This window comes from Oryx dammah, unplaced genomic scaffold (assembly GCF_014754425.2).
Source record: "Oryx dammah isolate SB20612 unplaced genomic scaffold, SCBI_Odam_1.1 HiC_scaffold_3, whole genome shotgun sequence".
Lineage (NCBI taxonomy): Eukaryota > Metazoa > Chordata > Mammalia > Artiodactyla > Bovidae > Oryx > Oryx dammah.
The window spans coordinates 67,094,754-67,117,110 of record NW_024070187.1 but is presented as its reverse complement, the minus strand read 5'-3'; the positions used below and the strand labels follow the sequence as shown (position 1 = coordinate 67,117,110).

Here is a 22,357-nt window from a genome sequence, read left to right as displayed (position 1 = left end):
CTAAATTGTGCCAGGAATCCAGGTCTGGGCTGGCCTGGAGGGCAGAGGGGCTAGCAGGCAGCAGAGTCCCTGACATACACACACCACTGTCAGGAGCACGGGCTATAAACTGTACATGTACACGTGCATACGCTGGCCCGACCAAGAGCAGCCCCCGGCCTGACACCACACGCACAGCCATTGACAGTGGGCCAAAGAATCAAAGGGCTTAGCTGAGAGACAAGCAGAGAAGGACCTCAAATACAGACAAGTGTTAATTATTTAGCATCTGAATGGTTGAGCCATATTTAAGGTAAATGATGATACAAATATGTGCAGATCTTGATTTTCCATCTTCATTAGTGCAACTGCACAGAAAAAGATTTTAAAATATTTGGGGTGTTTGAAAAAAAAAAAAATATATATATATATACACACATGTGTCTAAAGCTAGGAGCAGTAGCAAAGGCTTTGGGGAACTTAATCTTACCCCATCCCCCTCCCCTGGTATCTATGACCAAGCCCTAAGCTCCCTTTTTGTACTCTCTCAATTTAAAATTTGGAAGACAAATGATACACAGTAATATCTTGATATCTAAACTTCTGGACTAGCAAAAAAAAAAAAAAAAAAAAAACAGAAAACTTAAGGATCTAGATTCTGTCTTCACTGAGGATACAAAGGGTCTGCCAAAGATCACCAAAGCAATAAGGTCTCCAGACCTGCTGATTCAACTGCCAAAATTCACACAGGAGAATCTAAACAAATTAAAATTGCTAAATCTGTCTTTACACACACGCACACACAGTTTCTGCCAAAATAACACTCTGAGCTTTACAACCTGACTCTGGAGTCTAACAATTAGTTTGAATCTCAGATCCACCAGTTATCTAACCTAAATTTCAATGTCCTCAGTTGTGAATGAGACTACAATACCGGGATGGGGCAGAGAGTCAGAGTAATGTGTGGATCACAGTGAGTGCCCAGTAAAAGATATTATCACTGTTAGATTATACCATTTTCCACACCAACCACCTACAATGGTTTCTACTTCTGTAGATCCAAGTCAAGCCCCACATCAAAAATCTCAAAGCTGCAGCTGCCTCTGTAACAGAGGCATACGGCCTGATACATTTCTACAGCCTATGATGGTATGTCTACATTCATATACCACCAACTGATTTCATAATGATGGTGGAAGAATATCTCAGCAGTGGAAAAAAATATACAAGAGCATTTAAGGTTCTTTACATGAAGTTTCACTTTACAGACGATGCAAGTAACAAGGTTCACTTCACAAGTCACATAATATATGTCAGCAAGTCTCTATTTCCATATCCAGTATCCACTATCATAACCACCTCATCATCACCTCATCAAAAAAAAAAAAGGAAAAAGAAAAGGAACCAGCAGCATGAACAGAACAGTCTTTCTTTAGTTTCATCAAGGTAAAAAGCTAAGGAGTAGACACAAAATCAGGGGGGCAAAAAAGACCAAAATGGCATTAAAAGATAAATCCACAAAGGTTAACACTATTGAATTCATGGTTCATCTGTTCACTGCTCAGGGCAAGTAACAGACCTTGAAATCTAAAATAGATTTCACATCCTTAAGGAATAGATGTTAAAGGTGAAGAGCGCATGCTTTACAGAAGCGCATTTAGGAAAGCACCAACTGACTCATAAAATCTCCTCTGGCTCCTATTTCAATTCTAAAGGCTAAATGCTCAGTTAAGTCAACTTTAGTCCATGATCAAAAGGCTCTCCACTATCACTGGGTTAGACTCTCATGTGTGACATGCAAACCTAACATTCTGTATTAAAAGTGACCAATGGCTCTGCAGAAAAATACAGCATGCTTGATAAACGGCTTGCCTATATTATCTTCTGAGTATTCTTTAAAATGATAAAAAAATCCTGATGTAGCATAGTTTTCTGGGAGTTTTGGGGGTTTGTTTTGGGTTTTTTAAAATAATTATCACTTGTTGTGACCTATATAACAGAAAAAAGTGAATGCCACTGAGAGGGTCAAAATTCACTTCCTCCAAACTATCCTTTGTATACAGAATCCCACAATATAGAGAGACGTAAGTAATAAAACAAAAACTGGTAAGTTCAGACAATGACCATCATCAACCAAAAGAATCAACTTTAAGAATTAACAGTCCTAACAGGAGTTTACTTCCATAAGAGGGTCAGAAACAACTGAAATACATAAAAATTCAAACCCTTCTTTTATGCCATAAATAATCACTTGTTAAATATACCTGGGAGGTGATCTCAATTATAATAGCAACGAAAAGTGATAGTACATGTAGGAATAAACTTAAATGTGCAACGTTCAAGTGAAGAAACAATAAAAGTTTACAGATGCAGAGATATATTCCTGGAATGGAAAGACCCGGTATTGTAAGACGATCACTTCACCCTGTACTGAACTACAAAATTAAACGCAATCAAATTCCTATTCTCCCTGCTTCCCACTTCCCCATCCCAAAAAAGAGGTGAGGGAAAGGGAAGGGAGTCAGGCAAGCTTAGCAGATTGATTCCAAAGTTCACCTGAAAAAAACAAACACACTTGACTTGCCAAGAAATTGTTGTAAACAAAGAATGAAGAAGAACAGGCCCTATCAGACCATACATAATATAAAGCAGAGGTTGGTAAACTCTCTGCAAGAGTGCCAGATCTTAAATATTTTAGGCTTTGTGGACCATCTCTGCTGCAGCTACTTTGCCATTGGAGCTCAAAAGCAGCCATAAACAGTACACAAGCAAATGAGTGTGGCTGTGCTCCAATAAATTTCTAGACACTAGGTAGTGGGCCTGGTTCGGACCATGAGCTGTAGTCTGCCAAGGCCTGGTCAGAGGTACAGTGCTATAAAACAGGGTACAGGAGCAGTAAGACAAATCATTGAGAGAGAGTTAATAAACATGTCTATGCATGTCTGTATGGTTACGTGTATGTATAAGCACACAGAATTAATACGATTAAATGGTATTTCAAATCAATAGGGAAGAGATAATTATTCAGCAAGCAACTAGCTACCATGTGGAACAAATTAAAATTAATTCCAACCTCAGAAGTTACAGATAGAAGGGAAAGGCATTCAAGGCTAAAGAGAAGTTATGGCCTCAGGGCCCCGCACGTTCTCTGCCTCTTCTACCCAATCTCATGTCTTACCTATCTTCCCCTCACTCACTTCTCGGTCACAGAGAGCTTCCTGCTATCCTGTGAATACTCCATCCAAGCTCTTACCTCAGGGCCTTTGAACACACTGTTCTCTCTGCACTGAGCCCTCTTTCCTCTAATAATAACATGGCTTGCTCTCACACTTCATCAGGTTGCCACCGAAATATCACCTTCTTACAGAACCTTGCCAGACCCAACAAACAGGACCCGTTCTTCACTATCCCATTACCATGCTTCACTTCTCTTTATGGCATTAGTACCACCAGACTTTATGTCACATTTGGGCACCATCTTCCTCTAGCATTAGAATGTAAGCTTCACGAAGGCCAGAACTTGCTCTTGTCCACTGCTATAGCCCTAGTACCAAAAGCAATACCTGGCACACATCAGGTACTCAATAAATACTCAAGGAATAAATGACTGTAGGGACAAAGGCATCAAGACTTAAATTCAGTATGCTTTGGTATTTCAAGGCATTCACATCTCTAGATCTTCACATGTGAGAAGCAGCATGGTAACAGAAGAGATTCAAAGGCAGGGCAGGACAGAAAAAGGGTGGCTCTGAACCCTGTTTAAGAGGTTAGTCTAAGGACGAGTATTTCCACTGGGCTGTCGGAGGGTATGCAAATGCAACAAATAAACATGGCACGCGCCAGCGTTCCTGCTCAAAGGTAACTCACGCACAGCTGTTTCACATGAAAGCGACAGAATGACTATGGCACGAGATCTGAACGAAATTTCACCAGACCAAGTTACGCTCCCAGCATCCAGAGAGAGTAGTTAATTCTGCACAGCAGAATGCTGGAAGCACTGCTATGAGCCTGGCTGCCATAGGAGTGTTTAAATCAGCCTTTTTTTAGAAAGACTGCCCAACGGCAAGTGTGGCCTGGATTCAGAGTGGTGTTTCATGAAGGCTGCTGGTAGTGAGCAAGGTGGGAAATGATTAGGGCCTTCAGGTGGTCTGTGGCAGCAAAAGTGGAGAGTACAACGGGACCGCAGGACATCCACATTTAACTCACACCAATGCATGGCAACAGCTTGGCAAAAAGAAGAGGGAGAGAGAAGAAAAGTCAACTGTGCTAGTAACTGCCCTGAGGCCTCTACTTAATGACAGGGAGATGGGCAACAGGACTCTGACAGTCGCTGGGTCCGCTGAGTCTCCACACGCATCTCAGAATACTGTATGAGCCAAGTATTTAGGAGATGTATTTTTCATAAAACACAGTCCCTAAACATAAGCCAGCTGCTTCAACTGGTGCTCAGCTGAAGAAGAGTTGGTGACCTGTCCTAATACTGGAGGAAAAAACTGCTGTGCTAGAGACAATCTGCAATGAGGGGGCACCTTCTGAAAGTATTTCCAGCAATTTTTTTTTTTGTATATTTTTATTAATTTATTTGACTGCTCAAGGTCTTAGTTGTAGCATGCGGGAGGATCTAGTTTCCTGACCAGAGATCGAACCTGGGTCTCCTGTATTGGGAGTGTTAAGTCCCAGCTGCTGGACCACCAGGGAAATCCCTCCAGTGATTTTTAATACTGGTGATTTTCACCTTAGATATGGACTTTAGAACTCACCTCTATATAAAACGAATTGCACTAGGAGGAAGACCAACAAGATTGCTTTCAGGAGCTGTGAGGGAAGCTCATGTCCTTTTGTCCAAGTCCCTGAAATTCTCCTTGAGCTATGAAAACTAGCACAAGCAAAGTCAGGTAACTAGTTGTGGCCAAGCTGGGGAGAATTCACATTCCAAAGCCCCTTCCTCCAATCTAGCTCATTTCTGATGGGAGCATCAGGGAGTAAAAAGCAGCAGCATGTTCCACCAAAGTTGTCAATTAGTAGTCAACTATCAGTTCTCACAAAGTTAGAGAACTTTAATATTAAATAAAAAGATAATAAAACTGGTGAAATCAAAACAATCTACCAACTTACAAAAAAAACAACACAAAAGATGGTGCAGAAAAGACATAACATCCATGTTATTTCTATTTCAAATATACCTCTTTCTTCTTGTCACTAAGAATTCACAAAAGTATTTTATTATTAGCTAAACTCCAGCTGGTCAATCAGTAAGCAATGCTCTCAGGTACAAAATTTTTAATACAGCACTATGCACATATATGTACTGATAAATGCATGCTGCTGCTGCTGCTGCTGCAAGTCACTTCAGTCGTGTCCGACTCCGTGCAACCCCACAGACAGCAGCCCACCAGGCTCCACCATCCCTGGGATTCTCCAGGCAAGAACACTGAAGTGGGTTAATGCATTCTGAGGACAATGAAAATGACGAACTAAACCAGTAATGACTTTGGGGGTGGAGGCAGAGGACAGAACATGGGGTCATTACCATGTCATTGCCAAAAAAGTGAAACAAAATTAAAGGTTATCAAAATCAGCATTCATCCTACATGTTTTTGGAACAGAACAAAAGCAAGAGGCAGCGGTGCAGGGCTGGGCCTCTCTAAAGGCGATTCCACAGGGAAGGCTGAGGGCTGCTCCACACCACTGGTTACATGGCCCACCCTCCTGAAACCTTAGTTTTACTCAGTGATGTGGAACAAGTATATAATAGTGTATGTAACTAAGATTCACTGTTTAGGTCTGTCATTTCTTCTAGAGAGATTCCCTGGTAGCTCAGCTGGTAAAGAATCCACCAGCAATGTGGAAGACCTGGGTTCAATCCCTAGGTCGGGAAGATCCCTTGGAAAAGGGAATGGCTACCCACTCCAGTATTCTGGCCTGGAGAATGTCACAGGCAGAGGAGCCTGGCCGGCTACAGTCCATGGGGTCATAAAGTGTCGGACACAACTGAGTGACTTTCACTTTCTTTCTTTTTCCTTCTAGAAACAGGAGCCCATTTTCCTACAGGTTTCGGGTACACTGAGGATATGAATGTCACTGAGGGGAAAAGAGACCCTTGCCAAGGGGGTCCTACAAGTGACAAGTAACAATGTAAGGCTGTAGAGATTTTGGATTTGTGACTACCGCACGAAAGGAAAAACTCCAACAAGTCCAGGCAAGGCCTACACGATCTGACCTAAGTCATCGCATTTCATTATCCTGCTCACTCCATTCCAGCCACACTCTTCCTGACTACGCAAGTGAACTCCTGGCTCAGGGTCTATTTTATCTAATATACCCTCCTCCTCTTCCCCATCTCTGTTGTCACTGGCCTGACGTTGACATCACTGAAATGTCTGTTCAGACGTCACCTCATCCAGAGGCCTCCCTCCCCTGACTTCCCTATCCAAAGCAGCACCTCCATCCCCACCAGCGTTACCAGCTGAGCTACCAGGTTAGGGTTTACACCTTCATTTTTTGACCTTTTTTTAAAAAGCTTTATTGAAATAGAAATCATCCACCATACAACTGATCCATCTAAAGTGCACAAGTCAATACTTTTTAGTGTATTCACAGCTGCACAACCATCACAATGTTATTTAACAACATTTTTATCACCCCATCAGCAATCACTCCTCATTTTTCCCCTCACCCCTACATCATCAGGCAACCACTAACCCTACAGTTTGCCTCTATATATTTTCTATCAGAATCATAAGATAAGAGGTCCTTTGTGACCCAGACATTATATTTGATATATATTTACATCTTTATCCTTTGTCACACTCCCTGGAGCCCAAGCTCCCTGATGACAGGCATTTTCTTTAGCTGTGTTCACCACTTTATCCCAATACCTAGAAAAGCACAAGCTGTCTATGGGGTCGCACAGAGTCAGATACGACTAAAGCGACTTAGCAGCAGCAGCAGCTCATGACCAATAAACAGGGGGGAAAATGCTTTTAAAGTACCCACTGGGGACTTCCCTGGTGGTCAGGACTCTGAGCTCCCAATGCAGAGGACCTGGCTTGGATCCCGGGGCAGGGAACTAAATCCTGAATGCTGCAACTAAGACTCAGCACAGCCAAATAAATAAATAAACTTAAAAAAAAAAAAAGTAGCCACTGGATTGAGCAATGTGCAAGTTACTCTATAACTGTGGTGAAGAATGAAATGAGGCATGGTTGGAGCAAGAAGTGAGGGATCAGTCTATCATCAGGCATAAACAACTTGTTGCAGAAGTTTTACCATGAAGAGAAAGAGAAAGGACAGAGTGGGTATTGAGTTTGGGCTTAACAATGATGAGACTGGAGCACATTTAAAACACTGAGATACAACTTGCTTCATACCCTAGAAGGTGACAGAAGCCAGAGCGCATAGCGTGAGTCAGATTACAAGTCAGGGTGGATCTATAATATGAGCACAAATATACGCAGCATATGTGATTTTTAAAAATTACAAAATGCACTTTTAAGTTTAAAAATTCATTAAAAACTAGTTTTACTTCAAAATGACTTAAAATACAAAGTCTACCATAAAATGAAGTCTACTTTTGACCCTATAAACAGTAGTGTTTTCAACTGGTATTCCAGAACCAACTTATGCTTCTGCACACCAACTGATAAGTCATCGAGCTATGTGAGATGGCACAAGTACGTGTCTCACTTGTAAAACCTATTTTCACATTTGAGGCCAAATTATTAAAACACACAGATCTGAAACGAGTTTTCCACACCGCAAAACTAGGAAAAACCAAAAGCCACGTTTGTGGGTCAGCTTCATACTGCACACTTGTTGAACTTGTTAGAAACAGGAAGCTCTTGGTCTAACAGCACCTGCCTCATGAGAACACTCAGGATCAAACAAGCCCCTGCTGCAGTGTGCCCAGCACAGTGCCTGGCATAGAGCGGGCGCCACCTGAGCGGGGCTCTGTGCCACTCGGTGTCACCTGCATGCTGAGCAGTGTGGCCTGTATAGGGGAGGTCTGGCTGCAGGCCTGGCACCCTCCCCGCCACAGCCCAAACCAAACCCCGTGTACACACTGAGCTACTGAACACTGATCCAGAGGGTGCACATCAGAATCACCTGGGGAGTCTGAATAACTGCCACTGCTGGGGCCCCATCCGGGCCAACCCAACAAAAATAGGAGTGGACTTGTCAGAGCTTCTCAAGCAGCCCAGGTGACTCTACACTCAACCAGAGAAGAGCGTGCATCCCCACCCTCTCTTCAATCCCCAGTCCACATCCAGTTCACAATCTCAGCCAGGCCAGAGGGGAGTCCAACCCGTTCACGGCAACCCCCGCAGTGTGAAGACAAGATCAAGATCCAAGCTGTTCAAGGTCAAAAACTTAGGTGCAAACTGAAAGGAACCAAGGGGCAGTGAGGAGGAAGGCATGAACATCACTCTCCTCAGCAATAAATACTTGTTATTTACAAGATACAAAGTCAGGAAAGTGATCGTGGGAAGGAGGAAACTGACGAGGTGGGACCAGGTCATGGTGGGTGACTCGGAGCTTTCACTGAACACAAGATCTGAAGCTAAGGCCATCCAAGCACACCGCCGCTTCTGGCTTTTTCCTCCTAACTCTCACAGGACCTGAAAAAGTGGCTGGGAGGTGAAGCCCCCATCCAGGACAGGTGGCATGCCACCCAGCACCCGTCACCAACCGCACAGCCGGCGCCTACTGGTGCCACCATCTTAAAGGAGCCAGCCACGTCAGGACAGCCAGACCGGCTGCTCTCCCACCTTGACTGGATTACAAAGGGCCCTGGACTCACTGGCTTCACCCCACCCTACCCACTGAAGAACACAGATCCATTTCATCTCACTAATGTTAGAAGAGGCCCGATTTGGGGTAAAGAGTACAGCTCTGGCCTCGGAAAGCCCCGGGTTAGAGTCCCTGCTCCGCCGTGTCCTAGCTGAAGGACCTTCCTGTTACCCAGCCTCACTAAATCAAACAGCAGGCCCCTCCTCACCAGGCTCTTAGGGTGCGTGCCAAGCACTCAGCACAGCACTGGCCCATACTGTGAACCAACAAAGGTTCATTATTTTAATCCCTATTATTATTATTCAACATGGAAGAGACGAAGGCAGACAGAATCCAGAAGATCAAAAAGACAGAGGAGAAGAATGACAAGGGGACAGGTCTTTAAAACTCTCACGTCAATAGCCAGCTGTCTGGACTTGAATGTTCAACACTCCTCCTCAAGCTTCCTGTTTAATTAAGAACAGATAATCTGTGGTCTAATTTTGGGAATGGAATCTATAGAAAGAGATCTTAAAGGGGAAAAAGATTTAAACTCACCGTCAACTACAGAAAAAGATAAGAAATCAGTTCAAAGATGTTACACGAAAACAACATTAGTAGCTCTATAAGTTTTCTGGCTTTTCGGCAATGATGTTAGGTATCTCCTATATTCAAAAAGTATATGCTTAAAAGGTATGTAATACAAATGTCTGTTTAAAATAAAATCTTTAAGACTAAAAAATGACTATTTCATTAGTGACAAGAAAAAGTATGGAAATACTCTTCTTTGCCATAATCAGGTGCCCAGCTAGAATGCATTTTTAAATAAATGACTAGTTTCATTGTGAAATGGCAATAATGAAAGAAGAGGGGTGGGAAAGAAGGAATTCATCCCAGACCCTGTTGGGATCCATTCCAAGAAGAAAAGAACCAAGTGCAAGACAAAGACAATCATCCCAACAGGCTCTGCCATCAACATTCATAGGCCAGTGACAAAACACAGAATTCCAGTATACCTGCCAGGTTACCAAAGGATTAAATGAAATGCACAAATAAAATAGTATTATTTCAGAGTATTCTTGCCTGGAAAATCCCACGGACAGAGGAGCCTGGCGGGCTACAGTCCATTGGGTCCCAAGAGTCGGACGCAACTAAGCACACACATTATTTCATAGGCAGTCGCGGGCACCTAAACACCAGTGTCAGAATGCCTGAGTTAGCATCTCAACTCACCACTTACCAGCTCTGTGACCTTCAGAAGGTCACATTCTGTACCTCAGCTACCTCACCTATAAAATGGGGATAACAGTACATTCATATTCCTACCTTCAAGGGCTGGGGTGAGGATTAAATGAATGAATGCAGGCAAGGCAATTGGAACAGCCCATGATTAATCACTGTGTATAAACATGTTGTCAGTCCCTCTCCTCCCCTGCCCCCCGCTTTGTTCCTCCTTTCTCCTTGCATCCCACATCTTCTGATTTCTCTCTTACCACTCACCTCCTTTCCACTCCCTGGAGCCTCTTTCTAGCCCTCTCCATGTGGCTCCTGCCCACCCCTCCACCTGATTCCCCTTAGCTCTGGCTTATCCAACTCCTTTGCTACTGCCAGGCTGCTCCCTCTACTTGGAAAGCACCCTTCCACCTCACCCCCGGAGGCACACACCCATCTTTTCCTTCACATAATAGAACTTCAAAAGCTAAGCTTACACAATAATAGCTAACTTCCCTGAAGGGCTTCCCTGGTGACTCAGACAGGTAAAAGAATCTGCCTGCAATCCAAGTGACCAGGGTTCAGTTCCTGGGTCTGGAAGATCCCTTGGAGAAGGGAATGGCAACCCACTCCAATAATCTTGCCTGGAGAACTCTATGGACAGAAGACCCTGGCAGGTTACACAGTCCACGGGGTCACAAAGATTCGGACACAACTGATCGACTAACATGTCACTTCACTTCCCTGAAGTCTAATTTTAATGACTACCTATTTGTTTCTAAGCATGCTGGGCATCCATCTAACCTTCCCTGTCCCATATTTCAACTGTCCAGGACTTCTCTGCCTCCACCACTAAGCACTGGAAGGAAGCTCCTTAAACACAAGAGCCAGGCTCATCTGTCTTTGTCGCAGTAGCACCTGGCTACAGAAAAAACCGCAAAGGTTTGGTGAGTGACCAAATGAGGCATTGCCTCTTTCTTAGGACCTCTTTTCCTCTCCACAGTCTCCTTTCATTTGTTTATTTGGCTGCTTTGGGTCTTACATGAGTCACACGGGATCCTGAATTGTGGCATGTCAGCTCTTGTTCCCTGACCAGGGATAGAACCTGGGCCCCTGCACTGGGAGAGTCTTAGCCACTGGACCACCAGGGAAGTCCCTCGAGGGGCTCTTTTGAAAGCCTAATAAGAAAACTGTCATTACACAGTAATCATTAGCAACAAAAACAGAAAGGTGCCAAGCATTTCTCTAAACACTGTGTCTTCCATCTGATTTAATTCTCAGGATCACTCCTCCTCTTGCCTCCTACTCCTCCTCTCTGCCCAACCCCCAACTGCACTCCAAGCACAGTTGGCCTGTTTGCCATTCCTCAAACACAGGTCTGCTCCCCTCCTCAGAGTCTCTGAACTTGTATTCCCTCTCCCTAGAACGCCCCCTTCACCTCCTCCGGCCTTCCCTGACCAAGCCATGTGAACTACAACATCCTCTGCTCTTGTTCCCCTCCCCTGCACACATGGGGCACGGGTGTGCTCCCCTTTCCTGCTTGGTTCTTCTCTAATGAGCTGATCACCATGGAACACACTCTTATTATCCACCTCTTTCCCCATGCTGGAATGAAAACTTCATGACAGATGAAGAATGGGGCCTAGTACACAGTAGGTGTTCAATAAACACCATTGACTGAACAACTCCATACCCTACAGTAGGTGGCTTTATGCATGAGGAACCTGAAGCTTACACAGAGTAGTTGAGTAATTTATCCACAGTCACACAGCTAACAGGGGCAGAACCCAGATATTCTGACTCTAGGGCCCACACTTAACTACTCTGCTACTCTGCTTCCCTGCTTCCCGACCTGACCCAGAAAACACATCATCTCATCCAAGGAACTAATCCTAGAATTGTATGCCTTTGGTCCACAGAAAAGCCATCCACCAGAAAAATCTTTCAAGGGAACAAGTCAACTAATTCAAGTCAATTCGATGTGTAAAGATTTATAATTTATGCAGCACTGTTAGTTTTTCTTTGGATTTAATAGTTCAGTAAGAAGAGACGCTGGGAGGGATTGGGGGCAGGAGGAGAAGGGGATGACAGAGGATTAGATGGCTGGATGGCATCACTGACTCGATGGACATGAATCTGAGTGAACTGCGGGAGTTGGTGATGGACAGGGAGGCCTGGCGTGCTGCGATTCATGGGGTCGAAAAGAGTCGGACACGACTGAGCGACTGAACTGAAGGAGATTATTATATCTGTTTACACTGTAATATCCTCACAAACAGCAAAATGACAAATCATCAAATAACATGGAGGAGGCCTAAGCTGCTATATATTAAAAGCCAAAAATTGTGGTGGAAATTAGAGAAGTACAGACTGCAAAGGAATATAAGGGTATTTTGAGGGACAACAAAATCATTCCATATCTTAATTATTGTGGTGGTTACACACACACATGTATTTATCAAATGGGTAAAATTTTATAGACTTAATTACATTCAATAAAGTCAACTAAAAAGCAATTAGTACTATTAGATATGATTTTTGGCTAAACAAAATAAATATTCTACCAGTATTAGTTCCATACCTAATACTTTCAACAATTTGGGGACAGGGGAGAGGACACAGATGTGATTAAGAAAAGACAGCAGTAAAGAGCTCTACACAGTGAGATCAGTGGGGTGACTGCATGCCTCAGAGTCCTGCATGACCACTGACAAAGGCAGCTCCTACCATGAACACTGCCTCAGTACCCGCTTCAGTCTTTTGGATCACCTCAAGTCAGGGCTCTTGGACTCTGAATAGAGTCCAGGCAGAGTGGAAAGGCAGATCACTGCTCTTCTCCACAACGGCCTCTGCCATGTATCGACCAGTGATAGGTCTGGATGTTGAATTTGTCAGAATTCTTAGTTGCAAGCATCACAAACAAACTAGCTAACTTAAACAGAACAGCAATTTTTCTTTTTTAAGGTTATTAGATAGTTCCCACAATCTCCAGGAAAACCAGAGGACCAATCATACCAGCTGTACAACCAAAACATCTAAGGGCAGAGTGCACCACTGACATAACCTGGACCTGCCTTCAGTTTCAGAATCACACTCTGGTGTGGGTGTGTCTGGGCAGCTCTGCTTTGACAGTTAGAATTCCCCAATCAGAGGAAGAACCAGGGCCCCAAAGACTGGCAAAACCATCACAGATATAAACAGTTGACACACCATCTTTGCAAATACTACTGACACGGACAGCAACTAATGAAAGGTTTTCAAAAAATATTCACAAGGAAAACAATCCTCAAAGATGGAACTAAAAAGAATCATACTCAGAGGTAATGTGATTTGGGGAGGGTGGGGGTCTTTCGACACATTATTTAATGTTTTACAGTGGTTCAGTTGATAAAGAATTCGCCTGCGATGCAGGAGACACAAGTTCAATCCCTGGTTTGGGAAGATACCCCGGAGAAGGAAATGGCAACTCACACCAGTATTCGTGCCTGGAAAATCCCATGGACAGAGGAGCCTGGTGGGCTAGAGTCCATGGGGGTCGCAAAGAGTCAGACATGACTTAGCGACTAAACCACCACCACCACCAGTATATTAATTAGTAGTTTCAAAAACTACAAAGCCTACCTTCCTAGGTTGAAAATAACTCATTAACAGCATCTTCGGATTAAAACAAAAACAATTCAAATCTAAAGCAGCAAATACTTTGTCTACCAGAATACTGGACATGATAGAGAAAAGATCCTTAGATCTGAACAGTCATGCAACAATTGTTAAAATATATGATTCTATTCAAAATGCACTTCAGTATTTTTTTCTATTTGAAACATAAGCCAAAAGTTGTAGCCTCTTTTATAACCACCAATATAATAGCCTCTCTTATAGCCACCAAGGGTCCATCTAATCAAAGCTATGGTTTTCCCAATAGTCATGTACGGATGTGAAAGTTGGACTATAAAGAAAGCTGAGTGCTGAAGAAGTGATGCTTTTGAACTGTGGTGTTGGACAAGACTCTTGAGAGTCCCTTGGACTGCAAGGAGATCCAACCACTCAATCCTAAAGGAAATCAGTCCTGAATATTCATTGGAAAGACTGATGCTGAAGCAGAAACTCCAATACTTTGCCCACCTGATGAGAAGAACTGACTCACTGGAAAAGACCCTGATGCTGGAAAAGATAAAGGCAGGAGGAGATAGGGATGACAGAGGGTGAGATGTTTGGATGGCGTCACCGACTTGATGGACAGGAGTTTGAGTAAGCTCAAACAGGAGTTTGAGTTGGTGATGGACAGGGTACCCTGGCGTGCTGCAGTCCATGGGTTCACAAAGAGTTGGACACGAATGAGCAACTGAACTGAACTGATAGCCACCAATATTTTTTTAGTACTTTTTTTGTTTGTTTTGTTTTTATTTTTTGTGGCTACACAGCACGCAGGATCTTAGTTTCCCAATGAGGGATCGAACTTGGGCTCCCTGCAGTGGAAGTATGGTGTTTTAACCGTTGAACCACCAGGGAAGTCCCAGCCACAAATATCTTTACATGTATGTTCTGCTTAAAAGAATAATTCTCAAGAGGTACTTCTGCTAACCTTAATCTCAGAATTAAAAAAAGAATATGCTATGAAAGGCTACTGACTGTAATTTAAGCTGGTTACCTAAACAGAGATGTCAGCATTAATGTCAGAGGCTCAGAAAACTCACCTCCAACTACACAATTTACTTCCTAAATAAAGAAAGACTTTGGTGAGCTTAATGTATTCTTAACATTAAAAAAAAAAAAACAAAAAAAAACCCTTAGGACCAGACTCTGGTCATAAAACAAAACAGGAAGGGAGACAGACACTTCCAGGCCCTTTACCATCAGACCTGCCAAGCCTTGCCCAAGCCTTCCCCACCGCCCATTACACACCAGGTCAGAAGTGGACACACGTACTGTTACATGCACACTCTTGCCCCTCAGCAGATCACCAGTGTGCTACTCCCTTCTGGAGAACTTCTCCATGCCACAGACATTCTTCAAAACTGATATCTGCATGTATTTAAAAATACATATTATTTAAATTGGTTTGCATAGGACAACTCTGTCCAAAAAAATGGCAGAGAATGAATAAGTGAAAATGAAAATAAGTGTATTCCTGGAAGAAAGACCTAAAGATAACAAAAGACATCTCAGAAGCAGAATTGCAGGAGGAAGCATGAAAATCTTTCAGATAATTCACTAACTGCTCAAGAGTTCATCTAAGTTCATCTAAGAGACCATCTAAGTTCAGTTCATTACATATTTGAGGTTCTAAGCAACGCAATGCACAGGACCACAGCATGGATACTAAGGCAGAGTCCCAGATCTCAAGAGAGAGTTATTGTCCAACTGGAAAAGGGACAAGTAAGTAAACACATAGCTACTGTTAAATAAGATAAAACCGAGAATAAAAGTCAACAGTCCTTGGAGATTCGGTGGAGGGAAGGAGTCTGCTAGAGTGGGAAAAAGGAACAATTAAGAGAAGTGGCACGGAGAGCAGAGGGAGGAGAAGAGCTCAGAGGAAAGAAACTAAGCTTAAACTACAGAACCAGTTCAATCCCAGCTTCTGAGACATCTGTAAGCAACTGGGAGCCTTTGAGGTTTTGGGGTAGAGGAGTCATAAGGACAAAGATATTCAACTGATGATGAAGAGGATAAACAGGAGGCTGAGCCTGGCAAAAAGATTACTTACTGGTTATTATAAGAAAGGATGGCTCAGACCTAGGGCGATGGCAATCGGTATGGAACAGAGAGGACAGGCATAGGAAGAGAGATGCAAGCTTGCACTCGCCACCAACCAAGAAAAGAGAGGATGAGCAATGTCTAAGCTTCCAGCTTGGGTTATTAAATGAACTGCAGTTTCATTCACCAAATGAAAAAAATGAACTGGTCTTGTTTTCATCTTTATTTTGGCCACTAGGAAGCTGAGAGCCAAAATACATGGCCCATTTCTAACATACAGCAAGCATTTATGTGTAGCCTGTAAATCTGTATTTTCTTTCTCTGGACAGAATTTTATTTATATTTATTAAGTCACCTCTAATCATTTTAGAATGTGGCAGAAAATAAATCAACAGATAAAAATGATTGAGACCAAGTCAAAGACAGTTGGACAAAGTAGCATGATTCAGGGATATAACTATAGGCTGCCAACTCATAGCATTCTCCTCACCCTTCTTGGGCCCTAGGGAAGTCTGGAACCCACAACAGAAGCTAAAAATGCCAGACTTTCACCTTCTCCACCTCCCTTACAACTAGTAGTGGCATGACGTCAATTCTACCCAATGAAACTAAAGGGAAAGTCTCCAAGGTGACCTTCCAGAAAAGATTCTCTCTGTAAGGGAGGGAACTATAAGGAAATATACTGCTTTCACCCTTTTCTTACATAAGCATGACGTCTGGTGCTACAGAAACCACACTGCAAACAAGAGGCAACGAGCTTAAGGCTCCTGATAAACCAAACTACTAAAAATAAAGGAAAAAAGTATACAAAGAGCCTAGACTCTCAAAAGACATACTGAGATTCTGTACCAGCCTTAGAACCATCCATCTCTAAACTTCTTGCTACTGAACAAAAATAAGCTCTATTACTTAAGCCACTTTTGATTGAGTATTTATTTGCCAGAGGCATCCTAAATCATACAACAAAAGTTATCAGGAGGTCAGTTTCTGAAACCATGATTTTTTTACACTGCTGACTACACAAGACTATTACTACTGAGATGAGAGCTGCTGCTGCTAAGTCGCTTCAGTCATGTCCGACTCTGTGCGACCCCATAGACAGCAGCCCATCAGGCTCCTCCATCCCTGGGATTCTCCAGGCAAGAACACTGGAGTGGGTTGCCATTTCCTTCTCCAATGCATGAAAGTGAAAAGTGAAAGTGAAGTCACTCAGTCATGTCCAACTCTTAGCGACCCCATGGACTGCAGCCTACCAGGCTCCTCCATCCATGGGATTTTCCAGGCAAGAGTACTGGAATGGGTTGCCATTGCCTTCTCCACTATTGAGATGAGAGCAATGCAAACATATATGGTAAGAAAAAAGCAATAAATAAGAGCTTCTGGGAGCAGTTAAAGAGAAATGGAATGTGATCAAGTGTTAATAGGGGTACTTCTTGGGAGCAAGAAGAGAGGAAGAAAAAACAAAAATACAGAAATTCTCAGAAGTGGAAAATTGTCCTACTCTTTGCAACCCCATGGACTGTGGCCCACTAGGCTCCTCTGTCCATGGGATTTTTCAGACAAGAATACTGGAGAGGGTTACCATTTTCTCTTCCAAGGGAGAAAATGAGGGGCTCTTTCTTTTCTGGCAATGTTACTGGTAAAACAACCTGAAAATTTTCCCATTATAGATCTTTCTCTACTTATGATGGGGTTATGCCCTGAGTAAATCCACTATTTAACTGAGAATATCCTATGTCGAAAGTACATTTAATAAACCTAACCTACAGATAACAGCTTAGCCTAGCCCATCCTAAACATGCTCAGAACTCCTATGTTAACACACAGCTGGGCAAAATTATCTCGAAACTTCAAGCCTATTTTATAACAAAATATTGACTACCTCAGGTAATTTTTTTTTTTTTTTGGCCATGCTATGTGGCAGGCAGGATCTTAGTTCCCCAACCAGGGATGGAATCAGTGCTCTCAGCATTGGGAACGCAGGGTCTTAACTGCTGGACCACCAGGGAAGTTCCCTCAGGTAATTTACTGAAAACTGTACTGAAAGTGAAAAACAGGATGGTGGTCTGGGTACAAAATGGTTATAACTGAACCGGTTGTTTACCCTCCTGATTACGTGTCTGACTGGGAGTTGCCGAGGCCGCCGCTCAAGCATCAGGAGACTATAATACCATACATCACTAACCTGAGAAAAGATCAAAATCCAAAATTCAAGGTACAGTTTTTATCAAATGCGTATTGATTGAGCACCACTGTAAAGTCAAACCATTCTTAAGCTGGAACCATCTGCTTGAAACAGTCGCAAAAGTTCTGGGAAAAGTTTAAGAAACATCTGTTTAAATGCATAACTAAGCTCATAAGAAAATAAAACAACCTCCCCAAAGGCCAAAAATCAAAGAGGAACCTAAAAACCATAGCAGAAAGTGCTACGATAATAATGTATAGGAACCTGGGGTTTGCGTGCTGGGGAAGAGATAGCGTCATGTGTATCTATAGGGCACCTGCCCTTTGGGATGAAATTGAAAAAAGAGAAAAGGGAACAAAATGACTAGCCTAATATTTTCTTTAAAAACACCACCTTAAAGACAGTTATAGCTCTTGTTTTCAACCTCATACACTTCACCCTTTACAAGAGCAAATTTCATGACACATGCACATTAAAAAAAAAAAAAAGGAAAACATAACCAGCTTAAATATTTACATGTCACAAAGGAGTTCCTGGATATGTCACCTTAAGCTTAAGTAAAATATAAAACAGATATAAATCTTTTCCTGATAAAATCACACATTGCCCAATTTTTCAGCCATTATGAAATGAACCATATGAGTTCATTGAGTCAAGCACTCAAGTTCAATATATTTGTAACCATACTAGATAGTTTCCAAATCTTTGGACTTCTTGGTAAAATTTTTATCATCTGGGTCATCACAATAATCTTCTGGTGACCATGCTACCAATGGTTTCATAGTACTTTATACATCACATTAAAAAACTGTCATTTCTGAGCTAACCTGATAGCCCTCCACATTACACGTTTTGGAGTTGTCATTGCATATCAATGGTAAAGGGAACTGGCAAAGGATGTGATGTCTGCAGTCTACAGGCTGAAAGGATGGTTTCTAATACTAAAGAAAAACACATGAAAACCTAAGGTTCTCTCCACTGAGTTTACCTTCCTCTAGTCTCATTTGCTTTCCATGCTTCTTTGAAAATCAAAGACATCAAATATTCCCTTTGCTCATCTTCACATTTTCACACTGGCTTAAATAAATGAGATCGTTTTCACTGCAATTCCATTAAGCCACTTCCAGCTCTCAATTGGCGGCACAGTGGTAAAGACTACCCCTGCTACTGCAGGAGACGCAAGAGACCTGAGTTCGATCCCTGGGCCAGGAGGATCCTCTGGCGTATAATAAGTGGCCACACACTCCAGTATTCTTGCCTGGGAAATCCCATGGACAGAGGAGCCTGGTGGATTATAGTCTGCTGCTGCTGCTAAGTCGCTTCAGTCGTGTCCGACTCTGTGCGACCCCATGGACTGCAGCCCACCGAGCTCCTCCATCCATGGGATTTTCCAGGAAAGAGTACTGGAGTGGGGTGCCATTGCCTTCTCCGGATTATAGTCTACGGGCTCACAAATGAGTCAGACAGGACTGAAGAGACTAAGCATGCACACGTACATGCACACACACCAAATTCAAGACCATCTTTTCCCCAAAAGTCCCCTTATCCTTTGGCAATCCAAACGGCCCAAGAACTGCAAACACAATTTATACTATCTTCACAACGTTTTTACGTGTCTCCACCGCATTCTTAGATTTAACTAAGACGGAACCTTTTAACTTGGTGTTTATACACACAGGACGCCACAAATACACACTATTCTAAACGCTGCTTTAAATTGCGTCGCATCTTCAATGTTTTTCCACAACCTATGTACTAAATGGTTCAAGACGAAGCATTTATTCTACAAGTAAGGGCACCAAATGCAAGTGGGAAATACTCAACTTGGAGATAAAGCACCCACGTGTGAAAGGACTGCGCTTGGCTTGGTTCTCGCCCACCCGCTGACACGGGGAGAAGGTCCCAGAGGACAGGAACGCCTCCCTGGCGTGCGCTAGGGTCCGCGGGGAATAAAGCACGAGTTAGCGGAGCTGGGAGGCTCCGAGAGGCGCGCTGCATTCTGGGACTCGTTTCCACAGTTACCCACGTGCACCCAACCCAACCGCGGTCCGGACTACAAGTCCCAGAATTCCGCGGGACCGCCTTTCCCCTTCACGCCCGGCGACTGGTGCCAGACCCTAAAGGAAACCCCTAAAGCTCCCTCTCCGCAAGGCTGGAAGAGGTCGCACCCCGAGGGCGCTACGCTGGGTTTGTGGTCCGGCCCTCCCGGCAGGGAAGCGGATCCCGAAGCACCAGCCTCCACACCTGACGATCAGAAATTAGACAACTGCGTCACAGACTGCCAAATCCTCGGACCGTCAGGGACCCCCCCCCCCGCCGCCCCGCCCCTGGACTCCAGGGCCCGACCCCTCCGGCACCCACAGCGGAAAACCCGCAGCCTGCTCCCCTGCCCCGCCTCCCAGTCCAGCAGCCATAGCCCGCGCCAGCGTTGACCTCGCTTCCCGCCGATCAGGGGTAACCGCGGCAAGCGCCAACCTCAGGGCACCTCCCCCGCCCCCTCCACCCCAGCCCCGCCCCCCCCTTATACCCTGAAGCTCAAGGCTCCCCTTCAAGGGACCCAGCCTTAATCCAGGGAAGGATACATCTCCCCGAAACACATAGTCCGACACCTTCCTCCCCGAGCCCCGCGCGAACAGAATCTGGACAAGACAAGTGTTCCCCCTGCCCCGGCCCCTCCCAACCTCTCTTCCCTCACAACTAGCTCTTCACCCCCACAGCACCTCCTCTACCCCTGCCCCCATCATGTCACCCCAAACCACCTTCTGCCTCTCCTCTCACTCCCAATTTCCTTATGTTCCCAACACCTGCTCCATCCTATTACCCCAACCTCGGCCCCCTCTCACCACTCCCAGTGCTATCCCTCCACGCTTCCTATGGCCCTCCTGCTCGCCGGACTCCCCAACTATCCCATCACACCCCAATCCCTCCCACCATCTCGCTTTCCCATTACATCAGCCCTCATCTCCTTGCCTGCCCTCCTGCCCCGCACGGCCGCTGCCCCCAATCCTCCACCCCATTGTTCCCCCCCACCCCCGCCATCCAGCCCTTCTTCCCATTGTCCCCGCCCCCGCGCTCCCCTAGCACTCACCCGCCTTTCTCACGGAGCCGCCCGCACCGCTCAGCCCCTAGGAAATCCTCACCCCTGCGCCCCGCTCGCTCGCTCGCTCGCTCTCTCCCTTCCCCCGTCGGTGCCAACCCCCAACCCTGCTCGCTAGCGCCCGCCGCCGCCTCCACCTCCATTCACCCGGGACACTCTGGTCCCGGCCCTTCATCGCACGTCCCGCCCCCCCCCCTCCTTCCCCCAACACTGAAATGGAGCCAGTCCCCACCCCCCTCACCTCCGCCCTCCCCCGGCAGGCCGGCCCCTTCCCCCCACGCCCGCCCCCGCCCCGCGCCGCCCGCAGCGTCACCGCCCGCCCCGGCCCCGGGAGGGGAAGGGGTGGCTCCCGGGCAGGGGATCCCGGCGTGTTTCGGGACAGGAGGCGCGGGGCGGGGACTGCGGGAGATGAGCGGAGAGTGTTGGCAGCCTCCCGCTCCCAGCTGGCTGGTTCTCTGTTACTCACTGACAGCGGCGGCATCCGAGTGCATTTTCGGGCAGCTCACACCGCTCTCGCCGCCCAAGCTCCCGCGCTCGCCTCGCGGTCCCCCCACCGGCTCGCCGCACCTCGGCTAGGAGCTGAGGACCCGCCGCCGGGCACTCTCGGCCCGCCCATCTCGCCTCCTCCATTGGCTGAACTTCGGCTGAGGGGCCGCCCACCCGCGTCTCTCATTTGACAAAAAGAGTGCAGAGAGAGCTGGTCTGGAGCTGGCAAAGAGGCCCCGCCCCCCGAAGTCCAATACGATTGGCCCCGGCGCCTCGTCCCCGTACCGCCCCTGGCGGGGGCCACGTTCCCGAATAGCAGGTTGGACCTGGCCGCTGTCACTCAGCCCCGGGGGTCCAAAAGCGCGTGTAGGGGCGAGGCTGGGGAATTGGTCCACCTTGACCCTGGAGCCCCGCCCTCTGGTGGGCGGGACTGGTGGAGCTGTAGACCAACCAAGAAAGATAGGTCGGCGACTGAAACAAAGCAAGCGAAGTGTTTCCCAAAGAACGAAGAAGAAGAGCTGTTGGTGCGGCTTGTTCCCGGTGCACTGAGTAGGGGAACCGCCGACTCGACGTGTCGGAGTCTCCTGCTTGTCTCTCACGCCTCCGAGCGGCTCTCTCCGGGAGCCCAGTCCGCGACGAAGTTGGACTGGGACTTCTCTTGCTGGCTGTTTCCTGCAGCTAGAGACTGATAAAGAATCGCCGCGTCTTTATTTCCAGCAAACCCTCTGGTGAGGAACAAATTCTTTCTTGCACAAGTCACAACAATCCACTCTGTCCTCATTTTCGAAATGCGCTTCTTTTCCAGCGACAACACATTTCCTTCTCCTTCGTCACAAATGGGCTGTTCTAAAGGCTTCGACTACTCCATGATCGGTGATAAACATTTGTGCGCCCGCAGACCACACGCAGAAAACCAAGGGCCACTCTCTGAGCTT

The 22,357-nt window shown here is 45.4% G+C and overlaps 1 protein-coding gene across 4 annotated transcripts in view; it reads right to left on the bottom strand.

Moving 5' to 3' along the window:
• DCUN1D4 (defective in cullin neddylation 1 domain containing 4) overlaps window positions 1-21,543 on the bottom strand; it is a 74,162-nt gene extending 52,619 nt beyond the window's left edge. Inside the window, exon 1 of one of the 4 annotated variants that reach the window (XM_040238184.1) lies at window positions 21,403-21,543. In XM_040238184.1, the coding sequence (XP_040094118.1) occupies window positions 21,403-21,427 (25 nt within the window). In that variant the 5' untranslated portion in view covers window positions 21,428-21,543. Of the gene's footprint in view, window positions 1-20,927; window positions 21,116-21,402 lie in introns of those variants that run through there. The other 3 variants (XM_040238183.1, XM_040238185.1, XM_040238186.1) reach the window with 3 other exon arrangements.
• Between the last annotated feature and the right edge of the window lie 814 nt (window positions 21,544-22,357).